Source organism: Vitis riparia, chromosome 14, assembly GCF_004353265.1.
Source record: "Vitis riparia cultivar Riparia Gloire de Montpellier isolate 1030 chromosome 14, EGFV_Vit.rip_1.0, whole genome shotgun sequence".
NCBI lineage: Eukaryota > Viridiplantae > Streptophyta > Magnoliopsida > Vitales > Vitaceae > Vitis > Vitis riparia.
The window spans coordinates 7,180,407-7,201,132 of record NC_048444.1 but is presented as its reverse complement, the minus strand read 5'-3'; the positions used below and the strand labels follow the sequence as shown (position 1 = coordinate 7,201,132).

At 35.5% G+C, this 20,726-nt stretch overlaps 1 protein-coding gene across 3 annotated transcripts; it reads left to right on the top strand.

The window, feature by feature from the left end:
• Nucleotides 1-5,676: 5,676 nt before the first annotated feature.
• LOC117930100 (ultraviolet-B receptor UVR8) lies at nt 5,677-20,624 on the top strand. Of its 3 annotated transcripts, none has more exons than XM_034850555.1 (9): nt 5,677-5,811; nt 6,175-6,447; nt 9,375-9,577; nt 9,690-9,737; nt 11,721-11,793; nt 17,098-17,269; nt 18,469-18,900; nt 18,981-19,172; nt 20,257-20,624. In XM_034850555.1, the coding sequence occupies exons 2-9, from the start codon at nt 6,195-6,197 to the stop codon at nt 20,327-20,329; spliced, it is 1,446 nt and encodes a 481-aa protein (XP_034706446.1). In that variant the 5' UTR covers nt 5,677-5,811; nt 6,175-6,194; the 3' UTR covers nt 20,330-20,624. The 3 variants fall into 3 exon arrangements, with proteins under 3 accessions (XP_034706446.1, XP_034706448.1, XP_034706447.1); XM_034850557.1 differs by having other exon boundaries at nt 5,679-5,811; nt 9,375-9,568; XM_034850556.1 differs by lacking the exon at nt 5,677-5,811 and adding an exon at nt 5,818-5,913.
• Nucleotides 20,625-20,726: the final 102 nt, after the last annotated feature.

The window sequence follows — 20,726 nt, the reverse complement described above, 5'->3', positions numbered from 1 at the left end:
TATTCCTTTAGTCAATCATTGTTTCACTTTCTTTTGTCATGAATATTGGTGTTCAAACATACTAATGTCACAATGAGTGCTACAAAAATGATTAATGAACTCTCTTTTTTGTTTTTTTTCTAATCATCTATAGAATTGGCTTTAAGATTGGTGTGTGGATCAAATATGTATCCTTTTAATGAACAAACACATGCCTTTGACTAAAAGGTCTTCCTCCACCATGGTATTATTGCATATTTTCACAAAGTGAGCTACATGTTATTTTCGAACTATTGACTTATGCTTTAGTTTTTTTTTTTTTTTTTTTGATATATGGTTTTGTATATGTGAAGTATGAAATTTACCATCCATTGTTTTATTTATTGTCTCTAAGATAATGTCTTTCAATTGATTTCTAGAGATAAATTCATATGAAGAAATTCAAACAATTTTTGTTCTATTATTTATTTTTTAAAGAAAATTTTAAGTTTGTCTTACATCTTAATATAGATGTTTGGTACTATTTTTTGCCTTTTCTACGGATCTAAGTTTGTAAAAAAATGCATTGATCTTAACATCTTGCTCTTACAATATCTTTAGCAAGTCTTGTAACTTGCTTTTCATAGAACCATGGTTGGTATGATGGTAATCTTTGATGTTGCAAGAGTCCCTTGTGGAGATTTACATGAAGATGTAGACATAGATATGATATCATATTTGTTGTCTTCTTCATTGTATAAATACATATGCTTGAAGATGGTTGGGTGGGGTGAAATTTTTTCAACCTTATTATTCTTTGTAATTGACAAGGTTAAAAAAATAGAACTCTCAAGCAAACTTATTTCAAAAGCTACAACTAATTTTAGAAAGGAGTTTTGAAATCGAGGAGTTTTTTACTTTTCTTGGGGTCATGAGATCAAAGATTATTTTAGAAGTAGCAACTTTGATTAGAGCAAGTGAGAGATTTTACTCATTGCTTATTGATGAACTTTTCTTAAACTCAATGTAGTTTAGATATTTGGTTTGATGAAAGGAAAGATGAGAGGTAAAGATTGCCTCCTTGAGTATGCCACACATTTTTATATGTAGATTTCTCTTTGAGAAAAATATATGGTCAAATTAAATTTTTATTGATTTGAAAAATGGTTAATTTCACTTAGACCACCTAAGGCTTGATATAAATATAACTTACCATCATTGGTTTCAAATTTCATTAGTTGATGAGAAGTATGACTGGAGTTCTATAAAGAATTGTTGTATTGTTGTGTTAAATGTATATCAATTTATACAAAGAATGGAAGTCTAGATAAGGTAACACAATTGTACAAAGGATTAGATTACAGATTTTTCTCTTGAGGTTGCTCCATGATTTTTGGTGAGTGGATGACCTTCTCCATTATTTTGGGTGGGCACATGATTTGCTGCATCAACTCCATGATTTGTGGTGGGTGCAGGATTTGCTCCATTACACCCCAACAAGATGGATGGTGGTTCCATTGAGAAGACTAATCTTGGGTTAAAGGTAGAGTAATGATTGTTGGGACATAGGTTTAGTAAGATAATCAACAAGTTGATCAGATGTGCCAACATGGGAGACATGAAGAGAGCATTTGGCAACCTGATCTTGAACAAAATGGAAATCTAATGCAATGTGCTTCATGCAGAAATGAAAAATAAGTTCTCACATAGGTATATTGTGCTAACATTACCACAATACGTTGTAGGAGAGGTGGGCAAAGAGACAAAAAGCTTCGTAAGTAATGTTTGGACCCAATTGGGTTTTGCATTGATAGTGGCGATTGCTTGATGTTCAACTTTTGTGGAAGAGCGTATTATTATTCATTGATTTTTGGAGCTCCACGAGATAGGATTTGCACCCAAATAAACTATGTAGGCATTGGTTGAAGTTCAATCATCCTTGTCACCAACCCAGTTTGCATTGAAGTAAGCATGTAGGGAAATGACATTGCTTTGTTAGAGGGACAAGCCATAGTGTAGTGTCCTTTTCAGATACCAAAGTAGGCATTTAGCAGTAGCCTAATGAAAAACAAAGGGTTGGTGCATAAACTGAGATAGTTTATTAATAATAAAAGATATATCAAATCATGTAAGTGAGATATATTATAGAGCTCCCATAACACTTTGATAAAGTTTGGAATTTGTTCGAGTAGAACCATCATGGAGAGAAATTGATGTGACAGATGATATAGGGGTGGTAACTTCTTTAGCTTCACTTATGTTGGTCCTCTTGAGTAAGTTATGAATGTAGGCATGTTGAGACAAGAACATGACTATGGGAGTTGAAATGACCTTTACCATTGAAGAAAGAAACTTCATGCACCTAAGTCTTTGATAAAAAACTGTTGAGAGAGAGACTAATTGAAGGTAGTCAGAATAGAGTTTTTGTTACTAGTGATTATTATGATATCATCGGCATAAACCAAAAGGTGCATAAATATCACCATTAGAGTATATGAAGAGTGATGTATTAGCTTTGGAATTATGGAAGCTAAAAAAGAGAAGGAGTTGGTGAAGCTTGTGATACCATGTGTGAGGTGCCTATCAAAGTTTGCATAGAGCTTTGTTCAATTTACAAACATGATTGGGCATATTGGAGTCTATGAAACCAGGTGATTGGGACATGTAGACATCCTCAAACTAGGTCCCATACATGAGTATATTATTCACATCAAGTTGGTGAAAAGACCAATTATAAGCAAGAACAATTGATAGAACAAGACAAATGGTAGTAGGTCTGATTACTAGACTAAAGGTGTCATGAAAGTTAATATCCAGACATTGGTGGAAACCTTTAGTTACCAAATGAACCTTATAGTGAGCAATGGAGCCATCAAGATTTCATTTTGTGTGGAACATCCATTTGCGACCTATGTTATTTTGAGAAAGATGTGTAAGAACTAGTGTCTATGTGCCATTATGTAAAAGGGCATTGAATTCATCATACATTGTAGCATGCCCATGAGAGTGCTTAAGGGTTTAGGAAGTACATGTTGATTCCAATGCTTTTGATAGAGAATGCTTGGTGTCTTGAAATAGCTACTTTGGCTTGTAAATGTTATTTCGTGATCTAGTGATTAGTGGAGGAATGACCTGAAACAATGATATCACTAGGCATAGTGGTTGAGGTCAAGGACTCAATGCATGAGGGAGGGCTAGGGGTATGACTTATAGACAAAGATGTAGGAGGTGTAGAGGATAAAGATGATAGGGGTCGAGAGGTTGCAACTATAAAGTGAGGATTTGTTGGTGGAATGAAAGTGAATAAAGAGGCGGTCTATGTGGAAAGATTGGTAGGATTGACACGAGGATGAGGAGAAAATAATTGTTGGGATAGAAACATATTCTCAACAAACTTGACATGCCAAGACATATAGATTTTGTGTGTGGTAGGACATCTATATGCATTTTGGGCGAAAGAGTAGCCTAAAAAGATGTAAGGTTTAGATTTAGCCTCAACCTTATGGTGTGTGTAAGGTTTGAGCCAAAGATAACACAAGTAACCAAATACTCAAAGTTTTGTGTAATTCGAAGAGTGATGAAACAAATTTTCAAATGGAGTTTTCAATTGTAAAAGTGGCATGAGATGATAATTAATAAGTGGTAGTTTGAAAAGCAAATGTCTAACACAAGGAAAGAGAAGCTTGGCGTAGTAAGGTAAGACCAGTTTCAATGATGTGTCTATAGTGACGTTCAACAGTGTTATTGTGTTTAGGGGTATGTGGTGGGGTAATAAGGTGTTGAATGCCTACTTTAAAAGAAATGGATTTTAAGCCTTTATATTTATTTCCACCATAAGAATAAATAGTGACCAAGAGAGTTTTGAAATGTTTTTCAACAATGGGACAAATTTTTGGAAAAATAATGAATAGATTAGATTTAAGCTTCTTAGGGTATAACCATGCAGATTTGGAAAAATGATCGACAAAGATAACATAATAGTGAAAACCATAAAAAGTAGAAGATAGAGGTAGGACCCCAAACATTAGTGTAAACTAATTTCAAAGGAGTACAACTAAATAATAAGGAAATGTTGAAGGGAAGTTTTTGCATTTTATCATACTAACAAGAGTTACAATTATTAAATGGTGATGACACAAAAATTAAAGGAATAGAATTAGACTAAACCACATGGTGTAAGATGCATGAAGACTGATGACCAATACGACAATGCCACTCTTGCAGAGGAGCCTTGACATTGACACAAGCTTGTGGTGGTGAAGTGGAAGAAGTCATGCCCAATGGCCATTCATACACATTATCTTGATTGAAACTTTTAATAAATGGTGCCCCTATTTACATTCATAATAAAAAGAGAAGGGAAGACTTCAATGGAGAGACAGAAATAAGACTTTTTTGAATGGAAGATGTGAAGTCTAGTAAGGTAACACAATTGTACAGAGATTAGATAATAGATTTTCTCATGGGGCTCCTCCATGATTTTTGGTGAGCGCATGATTTTCTCCATTATTTATGATAGGTGCATGATTTGCCCCACCATTTCCATGATTTGTGGTGGGTGCAAGATTTGCTCCATCAGTTAACGTCCATATAAATTTATTTTGTTTATAAAATTTATTTTTAAAGAGGTTTTCAATATAAAGATTTTAAGTATATGTCTTTGAAAAATCTCTAAAAATAAATTTTATTCTTTAAAAATAATTTTATATATGAAATATATCTATAGGGATTCTAATTAATGAAATTTGATACTAATGGTGGCTTACACTAAACTTCAAGGGGTGTGAATAAAATTAACCTTTTGAAACATTATGTAAGTGCAATATTTATTTTATCATCTAATTCCTCCATTCCTAATGGTTAATAAGGGGCTTGATATCATAGAAGCTTGATTTTGAATGAAGAGTTTGTTAAAAATTTGATATCACAAAAGCTTAATTTGGACTTTAACTTGATGTGGTTTGAGTCTTGAGTTGACTTACATTTTGGTTTGGTTTGGGTTTTTACATGACTTGAACTTTGTCTTAACTTGAGGTTAGGCTTGACTTAAGAATTATCTTGATTTGCTATTTTGGTTAAGTCATGACTTGATTAAATTTGGAGTTGACGTGGGCTTTAGTGTGATTTGATTCTTGGCATAACTTAATCTTGACGTAGTTTGAACCTTGAAGTCTCTTTTGAAGATTTGAGGAAGCTTTAGATCTCCTTGGAAGCCTAAACTCTGAATTAACTTTTAAATTATTTTCTCAAATATATCTTAAAAACTTTGGAATGACGCATACTGATAGGGATTGAAAACAAAAATGGTTTTGAGAGTATACGATGAATTATAAAAAAATTATATTTTGTCCCTACAAAAATATTTGAAAAGACAAATGGTTAAATAACTAAAAAAAATATTATTTTAAAAAAATCCATTCTTAAGAATAATATTTTAAAATAAAATAAGGTAGTGTTTAAAAATAAATTTGGTGGGATAAATGAGATGATTTTTAAAAAATTTTATTTTATTTCTTTCCTAATATTTGGAGGTTAGGATTGGTGATTGACGTGCCTTGCCTTCTATAGGACCTCCTTCACCATTGACTAGGTCCAGTTCAAATGTGCAATTCTGAAATATTTGGGGAAGCAACCCACAATATCTCAAAGTCCTCAGGGCCTCCCGTGTAATTTTAGGATGTTTGCCGGTTGTTAGGTGAGAATCTAGAAGATTCGTGGACACTAACCACATACCCGCCCCCAGAATTTTGGGGGACGAAAGTCAATCCAACATTTCCCCTCATTTTCCCTCGCAACAATCCGCGCCCCACACCTTCATTTTCTCGGAAAATCTACTTATATTCTCGCCCACAGGTAATACAAAACAAAGGAAAAAAGAAAAGAAAAGTTTTGGATTGATGTTCTTGTGCTGTTTTTGTTTTGAAGGAAAGGAAAGGAATACGTGAACTGATCCAGGTGGTTTTAGTTGGTTCAATAGGTGTTTTGTTATTATTTTTTTTTCTCCTTTATATTTTCTGAGTGATCAAACTGATGCAATGTGGAATATCAAATCGAATCATTTGGTTAATAATCTGGAAAATGTTGGTCCCTGTTGTAGAAATTTCGGTTTTCTGTTTCGTTTTGGGTCTGAAGATCTTCCATTTTCATTTTTTCTGAGATTAAGTTATGAAATTTGTGATTTTAATATGAATTGATTGTTCTTTGCTGAATTATTAGGTTTGTAGGTATTGGAATTGATGGACATTGGTGATATTTTTGGAGAGTCACGGCCCGTAAATATTCCAACCAAGAGTGCAATTTATGTGTGGGGATATAACCAGCGTGGGCAAACTGGTAGGAATGGGAAAGAGCGTCAATTGAGGATCCCGAAGCAGCTCCCTCCTGAGCTTTTTGGATGCCCCGCTGGGGCTAATTCGCGGTGGTTGGGTATTGCTTGTGGTCGAGAGCATACTGCGGCCGTGGCCTCGGATGGATCACTATTTACTTGGGGTTAGTCTCTTTGCCCTAGCATTCTTATTGAATTTGTTGTTTCTTCAGTTTAACATGATTGCCTTGTTTACAATAAATTCATTTTTGAAGTGTCTTCATAGGTTTATTGTATATTTGACTTTTGGTTTTTGCTTATTTCGCAAACCAATAACCCTTATACCAATTAATTGGAGCTAGCTACATGAGTCTCTTTTCACAATTTGGTTTTATTGACGGTCATGTCATTTCTCAGCGTCACTACTCTCATCATTTTGGCCTTCTTACCCCATGAGAACTCACATCTTCAACTTTTATGTAAATCATTTCTTGTATTGGGGATTGATAGGTCTTTGTTGCCCAGAGGCAAACTACTGTGGGTAGTGGGTACATTGGTGATTCATAGGTCTTTGTAGAACAGGGCCAAACTACTCTAGGTGATTCCCCTCATATTGTCCTTGATTTGGTGTCACCCCTACCTCAGTATGAATGCATTCCTATTCTATCTTTCCTCATATGGCTACTCATTGATGTTGTCTTCCTCATTTGCATATTAATTGTCTGCATGAACGAAAATTTCTGGTTGTATTATTTCATATAAAGGTTTCAGAATTCTATAATAGCTGTAGATAGAGTAGAAATTATTGCATCAATTTTCACTGACAATACAAGTGCATGATAGAACAGCATGAGAATGCCTTATTCCCTCTCTGCCAGTATCCTTTTTTTTTTAAGCAAGAAACTGTAGTATTAAATTGATGAAAATTTGAAAATAGACCATGCAGTTAATTGGTTATGCAGGAATTGTATTTTATAGGCTGATTTTGTTCTTTCCTTTCCCCTGCTGTCATTATGATGGTTGATGGTTAAATTGTTTGAGTCCCCAAAGAAAGCCACCTGTAAAATTTGGATAAGAAACACTTTTTTTTTCAGCTTTGCTACCAGTTAGATGTTAAAATTTTTCAGTTCAACTGGAATTTGAGTGGATATTTTTCCTAGAAAAAATTACTTTCTGACAATGTTAAGTGGAAATGCAGGTTTTATTCACTTCAGTGCAACTTTGTGCAAAATTTATTCAGTCTGACGTCATTAAAATGAATTGTCTTTATGATTTTAAAGTGGTATTTTCATGGATATTGGGACCTGATTCAGATTAATGTTGACTCTCTGGCCTTGCTTGATTGCCTAAAAACTTTCTCAAGTTATTGAAGTGCTTTACAACATGTTATACTATAGACATAAATATTTTTAAAGAAAAAGCGGCTTGCTTAAAAGCTTTCTCAAATAAAATTGGGAATGGGATACTTTATAAAACAGGTTGATGTAGGACAACCCTAGGATGGTTGCCTACACTCAAGGGTAGGTGGGCTAGGGTTTTATTTTTAAGGTGTAAGGAGAGGAACAAGGAATAAACTTTATGGTAGAGAAAATTATAAGATAAGAAATAGAGAGAAAGAAGAAACAATGAAGAAAAGATGGAAAACCTTAGAGTCTCACTAAGGCCTTCTAGGAGTCTCACCTAGAAGAAAATCAATGGAGTCTCACCATTGAGGGTTGCAACCTTGCAATGAAAGAAAGTATAATATTATTCATAAAAAATTCATTCCTTTGATTTACATTGATTAGCTTATTTATAGGCTTCTCTAAGAAATCCAAAGTCTACTAGGACTCTAATAACCTATTATGATTCTAATTCTAATTATAACATCCAAAGTCTACTAGGAATCTAATAACCTATCATGACTCAAATTCTAATTATATTATAACTCAACTAGCTAATCCTAATTAGACTTCAATAAATATTAATCCTAATTTAATTCCAAGTAATAATAATCCTACTTTAATTACAACTAATACTAATTCCCTTTCTTGATATATATCTTGAATATTCATCCTCATCAATTCCCCCTGACTTGAAAAAAAACTCGACCTCGAGTTTTAGTGATATTCCACGATCAATTGAAATTCCGAGCAATGCCTTCCACCCTTTCTTTCTTCGTCGTCTCTTTCCCATGGTAAGACAAGATCTCAAGATCTCTTGAACTTGTTCAATTTCATGCAAGACAAATACTGGACTTTGAAAAACTTTTTGATGTTGTACAACAAGTTGATAATTCTCGAAATAATTATGTGTCTTAAACAAACTTGTGGGAAGTTGTTTCCCACACTCTTCTTGTAAATTGTTTTGTGGAAGAATAAGATTCTTGAATTCCCTATATTCAAAAGAAATTTCAGCAGATTTTTCATGTTTGCCACCACTCACGATAATGTTTGGCCTTGGGAAGTCAAACATCGATTCTTCTGAAACTTCTTCAACTTCTTTGAGCTCTTCTATTGTTTGATCTAAGATTAGTTTCATCACCTCTTGCTTTCTAGATTCATCATTGATGATTTCTTCGTCCTTTCTAGTAACTTCGACTTGCTTTTTAATAAGAATATTTGATGGCTCTTCTAGTTTCAAGGGTGCTACTTTTTCCTCTGGTTGCTTATGTGGTGGAATTTCCTTCATTGGACGAAGGATCTTCTTTCGCCCATTGTGCACAAGTGTGTAAGTGTTCTCATAGCCATCATGTTGGACCCTTTCATCAAAAAGCCATGGTCTTCCAAGCATAATATGGGCAACTTTCATTGGCAAAACATCACACCATGCTGATAACTCAAAATTATTACTGAAATTAAACGTCACTAGACAACGAGAACTCACCAAAATAGATGCGTCATTTACCCATGCTATTTGATAGGGATTTGGATGATCTTCTGTCTTTAGATTAAGCTTCTCAACAAGCTCCTCTGAAGCTAGATTGGAACAACTACCTCCATCAATAATCAAAGTACATAGTCTCCCTTGACAAGCAACACGAGTTTGGAAGATGCTCAATGAGTATAATTTGTGTTATACAATGCTTATAGAACAAGAGCAATAATTCTCATTTATAAATGACTTCCACCAGGGGCGAATGATTTTGGTCAATTGGGGGATGGGACTGAAGACGGTAGGAAACACCCAAAGAAAGTAAAGCAGCTGCAGACTGAATTTGTGAAATCCGTATCTTGTGGAGCACATTGTACTGCTGCAATTGCAGAACCTCGTGAAAAGAATGGAATCGTCTCAACAAGTAGACTCTGGGTCTGGGGGCAGAATCAAGTAGTATTTGTGACCTCTATATCCTTACTATATCCTTACCATTTCCTTTTAACCTCTGATACATCTTTTTTACTCTCTCTCTCTCTAAACATATTAATATGTTTTTTTCCTGTATTTACAGGGATCAAACTATCCACATTTATTTTGGGGGGCTTTTACTCCAAATACGGTACTTAATACATCTTAAATTTTAATAAATTCAGGATGATGACATTGAATTATAATCAGTTTACTCACCATGCTGTAGCTAGAAACTAAGTAAACTGCATGAGCTGCAAGGCATTATATCTGCTTTTTAAGCTTAATAACTTATTTTAGTTATCATTGGGGGGGAGGGGGGGTTGGTTTTCCTTTCCAAACAGATGTAATAGGTCTTTCAATTATCTTCTTAAATGTATATGTTGGAAAAGTTTTTTGCTTGTAAACACATCACTTCAGCATTTACAGTTCAATTTTGTCACATGGAGGTTCTTCCCAGGTTTGCTAATTTGATCTAATCGTTATGGCTTTACTGGTGCACTGTCTTGTTTAGGTAATTCTCAGGCTATTTGAGCTCACTCCTCATCTACTTCTATCTGGTTATCTCATATTTATAGCTTATTTACTATGTTACTGAGCAGGTTCTTTACAGAGATAGGTTCAAAATATAATTTATTTTTTGTATAAACTTCAAACCCTTATCATTGCCTTAAGAAGAGGTGCACTGTATGCTATGCTTATACAAAGTTCAAAGAAACAGTTTACTCATGTTTTACTACTATATTATGTACTGGTTTGAAGTACTAAAGATTGGATAAAATGAGTAAACTTCATGGAAAATGGTTGTTAGAAACAAGTAAAGACTCCCTGGAGGGTAAATTAATGTTGATGGGATGCATATTGGTCAAGTACAAAAGGAGGAATTGAAATGTTGTTCTGTGGCAAGGAACCAATTACTTCTAGAGAGGATTAGGGATGCTTGATTTTTTGGTAAATATCTATCACAAACAAAGCTATATATGAGTATCCTTAGTTCATTTGGGAGTTCTTCAAGCTCTAGGAGATGGGACAAAACTACTTTTCAAAGAGAATCTTCTTTCATCTTGTATTTTGAAATGAAGAGTGCCCTTATAAGAATAAAATATTTTCTTTTAGTTTTCACTTTAATTTTAACTCGTTAGATCCAACAGTAGGTTCATTCACATAGCATCTCGAATGAAAAAATAAAAAAACAAAGAAAAAGAAAAGATATCGCATGATTAGATCACTAGAAAAAAAGTGAGATTCAAAATCTCATGCTAAAGAGTGTGAGGTTCAAGTCATCTTCAAGGCATAATATTGAGAATACTCATTCAATGAACAATTCAATAAGAGATCTCAGATCAAAGGGATATCAAATAGGAGTGCACTCATCTTAGGTTATGCTTACTACTTAGATGCTTTCAAAAGGTATCTGCTTTGCATTCAGCTACCCAGTGTTTACCATGGGCACGATAACTAGTACATCAAAGGTGCATCCTTCCTGGTCCTTTGGTACTAGGGAACGGTCCTCTCAATGCTCTAATGCTCACACTAGATATGGAGCCATAAATACCATTCTCAATCAACAAAGGGAAAAATGTAATATGTGTTTATGTAGCTTTTGGTCAAAAAGCATTTTCTGTAGCTTAGGTGGTGACTACTTTCCAGGAAAGAGGGTTGTCACCAAGATGCATGTGAAAATCAACCAACCGGCCAATGGGTGGTGAATAAATGTGTAACTTGTGCAAATCTTTCCATTTTCCAATTCATTCGAAGCATTCATTCATTGTGTTCTACTATGAATCTTTCGATTTTCAGTTAAGAATCAGCTTCCATCACCACAACCTTGGCGGTCATGATGACAACCTCTTCGCTAAGCGGAATTGTTTATTTGTTCCTTGACACGTGTTGTATATATCTTGTGTTCTTTAATGCTCCATTTCTTTGACACTTGTTTATAAACTCTTATCACTTGCCTTCACGTACCTGTTAAAAAAAAAATTATTCCTTGATTCATGATCTGATCTTGGATCCTAACGCAGACGCTATTCCTTTTTTTTAAAAAAACAAATATGATTCTGTTAATGTCATCAAGCCTTTATACATACATATATATAATTTTAAATTCCATTTTACTTTTAATTTGCTGTAGATTATTCGCCAAGTTTCCTGTGGAGCAGTTCATACAGTGGCTTTATCTGAGGAAGGCCTGGTCCAAGCTTGGGGTATGTTGCCTTCTAAACTTGTGACTCATCATTGTCGTAATAAAGAGGTTTTCCAAATAGGATTTCAAATTATTGTTTTTCATTTCAGTGCAACAAATTTTTATGGATTTAGTTGCATTGCATTGAAAAAATGTTGGACAATGGAAGCATTTTTTTTATGTGGATTAGAAATTGGGCTAAGAAAGGAATTTAATGAGAAAAGAAAGAGAAATTAGATGACAAATTATGAGCATAATGAGAGAAAGAGAAAAGACTCTAGTTTTCTGAATAGTTCTCAAGATAAATAATAATCCATATTGTTATAATCAACCCTATTTATAAGTAATTCATAATCCTAAAGGAAATACAACTTTAATCTTAGTTGAAATTGTTGAAAGGTTACGTCTTTCTAGTTAGTTTAAATTTGCGTTATTTAATAAAAGATCAGGTCAGATTTGTTTGTTAGGCAACTATCCTATCTGATCAGGTTGTTTATTTTTGAATTTATTTTTCTATTCCTAGATTTTAGGTTAGCCAAGAGGTTATCTCTAGTTTCTGTTTTACATGGGTTGTAACTCTATAAATCAGAGTTAGATGTAGTGGAAAAATTAGGTTGAATAAAAAAATTATCTTTTTCCAACTCAATATGGTATCAGAGCACTCTCTGATTTCCTAAAAAAAAGGTTATTATCCATGGTTAAAATAGCAATGATTGGCCATGCTCGTGATGGAACCTCTAGAGTATCCTTTGAGACAATTACCCAACCATCCAACTCTGTTCCTGCCAGCAATATTGCTGAATGTCACACTTTGCAGATTACCCAACATAAATTAAATGGGAGCAATTATTTGGACTGGTCCCAATTTGTCCTTCTCGTCATTCATGACAAGGGACGACTAGGCTACTTAATAGGGGGGACTCAAACACTAGCAGCAACTGAACATGGCTATCTCACATGAGAATCTGAGAATTCCATGGTGATGGCTTGGCTGGTAAACTCGATGGAGCCTAAAACAGGGCAGAATTATCTCTCTCACAAGACAGCGAAAGAGATTTGGGACACTACCAAGGTTATGTACTCAGATCTTGGCAATGTTACCAGGCCATAGTAGAGGACAACAAGCTGCAGGGACATTCTGTTTTTACCATTGAGCAGATGGCAGAACTGCAACAATTTTTCATGCAGACACAATTCCAGCAACACAATACTCAACCAAGTCCTACTCCCTCTTGTTCTATAGCCCAAGAAGGTAGCTTCTCATCTGCCCTGACCACAGAATCAGCAACTGTTGAGTCATGGAATATTGACTCCGGCACATCCGATCACATGACAGGCAGCCATGACCCGTTTATTAATTATACACTATGCCCTAGGACTTTTAAGATTCGAATTGCTGATGGCTCCCTATCATCTGTGGCTGGCAAAGGAATAATGTCCATTTCACCTAATATAACACTACACTCAGTCCTCCATGTTCCTAGTCTCAGTTGCAATTTGGTTTCAATTAGCAAATTAACTAGAGAGTTACAGTGTGTGGATAAATTTTTCCTTCTTATTGTGAGTTTCAGGATTTGTATTCGGGGAGGACGATTGGCGGTGCTAAGGAATGTGATGGTTTGTACTACTTAGAGGATCACAAACAAGTCGTGAATAAACAAGCTCAAGTTCTAAGTAGTGGATCTATTCCGATTCGCATTTCTCTTTCAAATAAGATTATGTTATGGCATAAAAGACTAGGGCATCCTAGTTTCTCTTATCTAAAAAGACTATTTCCCTCGTTATTTCAAAATAAAGATCTAAATTTATTTTAGTGTGAGATATGTCAATTAACCAAACATGCACGAGTTGCATATCCCATTTGACCTTATAGAATGTCATAACCGTTTTCAATGATTCATAGTGACATTTGGAGACCTTCAAAAGTAAATAATATCACAGGGGCTAGATGGTTTATCACCTTTATTGATGATCACACACGTCTATGTTGGGTCTTCCTACTTAAGGAAAAATCTTTTGCTGAGTCCACCTTCCAATTTTTTCACCAAATGATCAAAACCCAGTTTCAAACCCACATACAAATTCTACACATAGATAATGGTGGTGAATACTATAACTGTATCCGTGGGACCTATCTTAAGAATAATGGAATTGTTCATCAAAGCACTTGTGTTGGAACCCCACAACAGAATGACATAATTGAACGAAAAAATAGACATTTATTAGAAGTTGCCCTTGCCATGACATTCACAAATAATGCCCCTAAGTTATTTTGGGGAGAAGCCATCCTCACTGGTTCTTATCTTATAAACCGTCTTCCATCTAGGGTTCTCCAATTTCAAACTCCCTTACAAATCCTACTCCAAACCTATCCTCACGCGATTAATCTAAAATCTTCCCATAAAAACCTTTGGTTGCACTGTCTTTGCTCATGCCTCCACTTATACCAAGCTTGATCCCTGAGCCACAAATGCCTTTTCCTTGGATATTCACCATGCCAAAAAGGATACAAGTGCTATTGTCCTAAAACTAGAAAATTGTTTGTCACCATGGATGCTACTTTCTTTAAGGACCAACCATACTATCCAAATCCTTTTCTTCAGGGGGAGAAATTAAGTGAAGATTGTCTTTGGGATTTCTCAACTATTCCTTTTCCAATCTCAACCGGGTCACCAAATCTGTCCAAACCTCCAGCGGAGTCAATTATCCCATTAACAATTATGGAAAATACAGAAACAGAGCTGGGAACAGGAGAAGATCTGCCCATGCTTAATCACCAACCTGAGCTCCGTGTTTATTCGTGAAGGGCAAAGCATCAGGCTCCTCAGGAAGTACTTATTGTCACACTCCAAGAGCACTGCCAAGAGATTGAACCGGGAACAAATCCCAAATGCGAAGGAGTCTCAGGTTTCCTGGGCAGTCAACAAGAAGATATGTTGCAACAACAAAATGACTTGGACTTGGACATGCCAATTGCAATCAGGAAAGGTATTAGATCATGTATGAAGTATCCGATATCCAACTATCTGTCCTACAACAACCTATCTTCATCATATCGGGCTCTAAGTGAAAAAATTACAGCTGCAGAAGTTCCTACAAGCATTCATGAAGCTCTAAAAATTCCTAAGTGGAAAGTTGCAGTTATGGAAGAGATGCAAGCCTTAAAAAAGAATGATACTTGGGAAATTGTAGAGCTACCAAAAGGGAAATACCCAGTGGGCTGCAAATGGGTGTTCACCATCAAGTATAAATCATATGGCAACATAGAAAGATACAAGGCTCGACTAGTGGCCAAAGGTGTTACCCAAACCTTTGGTGTGGATTACAATGAGACCTTTGCTCCAGTTGCTAAGCTTAATACGATTAGAGTACTGTTATCACTAGCTGCAAACCTTGATTGGTCACTTCATCAGATGGATGTGAAGAATGCTTTCCTTAATGGGGAACTTGATGAGGAAGTGTATATGGACTTGCCCTTGGGATTTGATAGGGGTTATGAAGGTAGAAAAATATGTAGGTTGAAGAAATCTCTTTATGGACTGAAGTAGTCACCAAGAGCTTGGTTTGATTGCTTCACAAAGTCTGTAAAAAAATATGGGTACAATCAGGACCAAACGGATCATACATTATTCTTCAAACACTCTCAAAATGGGAAAGTGGCTATTCTAATAGTGTATGTAGATGATATTATACTTACGGGAGATGACTTGGAGTAATTAGTATGACTAAAAGGATTTTTAGCACAGGATTTTGAGGTCAAGGATCTAGGTCAATTGCGGTACTTCTTAGGCATGGAAGTGGCTAGAACAAAAAAAAGGGATTTCTATATCCTAGAAGAAATACATAGTTGACTTATTGAAGGAAATAGACATGTTTGGTTGCAAACCATCTAAGACACATATAGAATGGAATGGCAAGCTAAGAATGAAGGCAAGTAATCCAGTAGATAGGGGGAAATACTAGAGATTGGTTGGAAAACTAATATACCTTGCTTACACAAGACCTGACATAGCTTTTGCAGTGAGTTTAGTTAGTTAGTATATGCATGACCCATTTTAAGAACATATAGATGTTGTGCATAGAATATTGAGATATCTGAAGACTACAGCTGGAAAAGGAATATTCTTTGGCAAAAATGAGAAGAGAAGTGTGGATACAGATGCACACTGGGTAGGTTCTATTGATGATAGAAAGTCAACAACAGGATACTGCACTTTTGTATGGTGACACTTAGTCACATGGAGGAGCAAGGAGCAGAATGTTGTGGCCCGAAGTAGTGCAGAAGCTGAATATAGAGCACTAGCACAAGGAACACGTGAGCTGATATGGCTTCAAAGACTGTTGGTGGAACTCAAGATACCAAGTGAGAAACCTAAGAAGCTTTTTGTGATAACAAAGCTGCGATTAGCATTGCCTACAACCTAGTTCACCATGACCACACGAAACATGTAGAGGTGGATAAACATTTCATTAAGGAAAAGATTGAAAATGGAGTGATCTGCATGACTTATGTACCAACCATGCAACAAATAGGAGATATACTCACCAAAGGACTGTCCAAACATAGTTTTGAAGATTTGGTAGACAAGCTGGGAATGATAGATATCTATTCACCAACTTGAGGGAGAGTGTTGAAAGGTTACATCTTTCTAGTTAGTTTAAATTTGTGTTATTTAATAAAAGATTAGATTCAATTTGTTTGTTAGGAAACTATCTTATCTGATCATGTTGTTTATTTTTGAATTTATTTTTCTGTTCCTAGATTTCAAGTTAGCCAAGAGGTTATCTCTGGCTTTTGTTTTACATGTGTTGTAACTCTATAAATCAGAGTTAGATGCAGTGGAAAAATTAGGTTGAATAAAAAATTATCTTTTTCAACTCAATAGAAATACTAAACTGAAGTGATAAAAATTGAACTAAATTAAAAAGCTAATTTTAATAAGATTAGAAATCCTAATTTTAAAGCAACTGAGAATCCTAATTTCAGTGCAATCAGCAATTGTTTTTATCTTCTACGTCTACGTCTAGAATAAACTTGAAATGAGTGATCTTGATCTCCATCAAAAAGTATACTAGACGGTTTTAGGCACATGCACACATGGTGTTGTGCAGGCAAGGCTATGTATTTATTTATGTATGTATATATGTGTGTGCGTCTGTATGTATTTGGAGATACTGGTATGTAGTTTTTCTGTCATTGATGTTTGAATGTGTGCACTTATCATGTTACATAGATCATGTAATTTGGACAAGGAAACCTAAGCATTTATACCTTGCTTCCTGTCATCCTATTAATCAGAATTTTAATAATGTTCTGATAAATCAGGTTACAATGAGTATGGTCAGCTTGGTAGGGGTATTACTTGTGAAGGACTACAGGGGGCTCGTGTTATAAATGCTTATTCAAAGTTCCTTAATGAAGCCCCTGAACTTGTGAAGATTACCCAAGTGTCTTGTGGGGAGTACCACACAGCGGCTATATCTGAAAATGGCGAGGTGTAAGTGCTCTGAAGGACTTCTTAGATGGAGATAGGTTCTATTGTTAGACACAAGAAATGTGGTTTTTCCTCATGCAACATGTAAATCTATTTGAAGGTTTGGAAAAATCTTCTAATGGGAACCTTGCATCTGGTCAGGAGTCTTGGGATGCTATGGAAATGGGATACATCTTGATATGCCAGTCTCTATCCCCACAGCTTGGTTATAGACACATATCATCCATGAAAACGTAACTTCATTGTTGGTCTTCTGTTGTTCATGCTACTTGTTAACTTGTACCCTGACTAATTTTTTTACTTCTGTTTTCACTTTGATTATATCTAACTAGTGGTAACCATGCTACAATTCTTCATTTTGTTCCTACAAGTTTTTGCCCTGTTATAAAAGTAGCCGCACTAGTAAGCATTTATATGGTAATGATAGTTTACATATTAACTGTCATGAAACATTGGCTGCTAGTTTATTTACTGAATAACAAGTAGGCTCCCAATGAGAGCATTGTACTTTGTGTTGCTATTGCTATAAGATTATTTTTGTGCTTAAATCATGCTTGCGATTTCTCTCTAATAAATATATTTTAAGGATTCTGTATTTTTGTACTTTGTTAAAATTTATTGGCAATAGATAGTGGTCATATTACAATATATTAGGATTACTCGGTCTTGTGATATCATTAGGTTACAATCCATCCTCAGCCTCCACGCCTGTTGCATCACTCCACATTGTGATCAAATTTATTAGACCTGTAAAATGTACCTTTTGTTTTATCCTATCTTATGCTATACTTTTCTTTGCCCCCTAGATCATTTAATGCACAGGCAAAAGAGTTGCTTGACCTAGAAGAGCATTGCATGAATATGACGTTTGTTTGGCCTTCTGGCTTGTGCAGAATATCTTGCTCTCACTTCCCCTTTTGGGAAAAAAAAGAACCTTAAATCAGGACTTGGAGGTCCTCCACGTCTCTGCATCCTTCTCTTTTAATACATTGCTTTTCCTTGAGTAAATTCATTATGGCCTCCTTTATCTAAGAAACAATGGTTTTGGGTCCTTTGTTGAGTACTCTCTATTTTCGCTAATGACAAAATGATACCTGTTTTTATGTTTGAAAGTGTCCCATTTTTAAGGTTAGTTTTCCTGTTCGTCTCAGTGACACTGCAAATTCTTCATCATTCACAATGTTATGATGTTGATCTTGCAGCTATACCTGGGGATTGGGAAATATGGGACAACTTGGGCATTGTTCTCTGCAATACGGGGATAAGGAGCTGGTACCAAGGCGAGTAGTCGCTCTTGATGGGATATCTATAAAGGATATTGCATGCGGTGGTGTACATACCTGTGCTCTGACTTCCAAGGGAGCTCTTTATGCTTGGGGTGGTGGTCAAGCAGGGCAATTAGGCCTAGGCCCCCAAAGTGGACTCTTTTCATGCAACCTAAATGAATCTGACATGTTGCTCCGGAACATCCCTGTCTTGGTTGTTCCAACTGGTGTGCAACTTATTGCTTGTGGCCATTCTCATACACTTATTTCCATGAAAGATGGAAGAATTTGTGGGTGGGGATACAATAGCTATGGTCAGGCAGCAAATGATATGTCTACATATGCTTGGTATCCATCACCAATTGATTGGTATGATATAACTGAGCTGTCTCATGGAAACTCCTGCAAAATTTTGATAAAATCTTTCTGATGAAAGTACTCTTGTGTAGGTGTGTTGGGGAAGTAAGGCAACTTGCAGCTGGTGGTGGTCATTCGGCTGTATTGACTGATGCTTGTTCCTTGAAAGAGTTGTGTGAATTTAGGCTTGCAGACTGTGTGACTCCATCTAATGCTTCTGAGATTGAGGATGTTGCATCCAGAACAGGATCAGACGCTCTTGCACGTCTTTGCGAAAGACTGAGGTATCGTTTTATGTTTCCTTGAAGCATTGCTATTTTTTTCCCCTTCCGAAGTAGTTCTCATCTTCCTGAAGTTTGTTACTCAATTTTTTCTTTTGCTTATGATGGCATAGCATGTAGAAAAGATCTGAGCAGTTATTTTTGTTTGTAGCCTTGTTATATATATATAAAAGATGAAAACTTGTCCTGCTAAGTAAAACAAATGATTACTGATCTTCTTCCCATTCTTCTTCCTGTCCAAATGAAACTAATTCAGAAGTTACATACTAAGTAAAAAGGTGGAGTCATTATTCATCTCATATAGTTAAAGTGTCACATTTTGTCTGTGGATCAATGATTTGGAACCTTATAAGAGCCCAATGATAACTAGAGTTCAGAAATTTAAAGGCCATGGCTTCCCTTTTGAGGGCTCTAACGAGTTAATATCTGAGGTTGACAGGACAGTGAGTGCTGAATTGTCTTCAAATTGAAACTGATCGTCAAACATGAAAAAACTAGGTATCATTAAATTCTTAACCTTATAAGTGGGGATTTTTTGTAAGGCTCCCCACAATAGTCTGGCCTCCAACTGGTATTGTAGTCTAGACAGGATACTGCCAACTTCAAATTGAAACTGATCCTTGAATATGAAAGGACTCTAAAATATTTGGTTAACCTTATAACTGGGGATTTTCAGCGAGTTCTCCCCACAATGGTCTGGGTTCCTACTTGCATTGGAGGCTAGAGAGGATAGAGCCAAATTCATCTCCAAATTGAACCTGATCCTTGAACATGAATGAACTCCAAAATATTTAGTTATCATATAGTAACTTCTTGACCTTATACTCTTATCACTTATCATATATATGTGTGTGCGCGCGCGCACGTGTGTGTGTAATAGAGGATTCTTGACATTTCAAGTTTTCATCAAGTAACTTACAGGCAATATATTCTTTTTACTTATTACAACAACAATCTGTGTGGCTTTTGGCTTCTGGATAACACACTTACCATAATTGTTTGTGGTGTCTTGATTTGTTTTATTTTTGTATCTCAATTTTGTATCTGTGACAAAGAAGCCATGTTAACTGGTTGTTCTTACCTACAGGGAGCATTTGCCTCATGATGATGATGATGACTACAACTATGATGATGTAGAGATTGGCAATGGGAAGAAATGAGAAAATAATTGGAATTGTGCTAAGATTGCTATAATTGTTGTATATTCCTAGTTGTTTAGCTTGATAATCTGTCTAGTCAGGGAACTATTATATCATAGTTAGATGATGGGAAACATCCTCGATTTATGACTGTTCATTGGACTCCTATAAATCTGGAGGTGATGAAATCCAACATTTGTAAAACAATTCTTCAGTCTAGCATTTTTAGAACCTGGGAAATGCTATGATTTGTATTATTTGGTTATGTCGTTACAGAATCAATGGAAGATTTTCGGACTTAGGGGTTGCACTTTAACTTGCAAATTAGTAGTTATTCCATGCTTAGTTACATCTCAGGTCAGAGTCTATTTAACTTTTCACTTGAGGAAGAACTTTAATTTCCTTATGCTTATGGGGA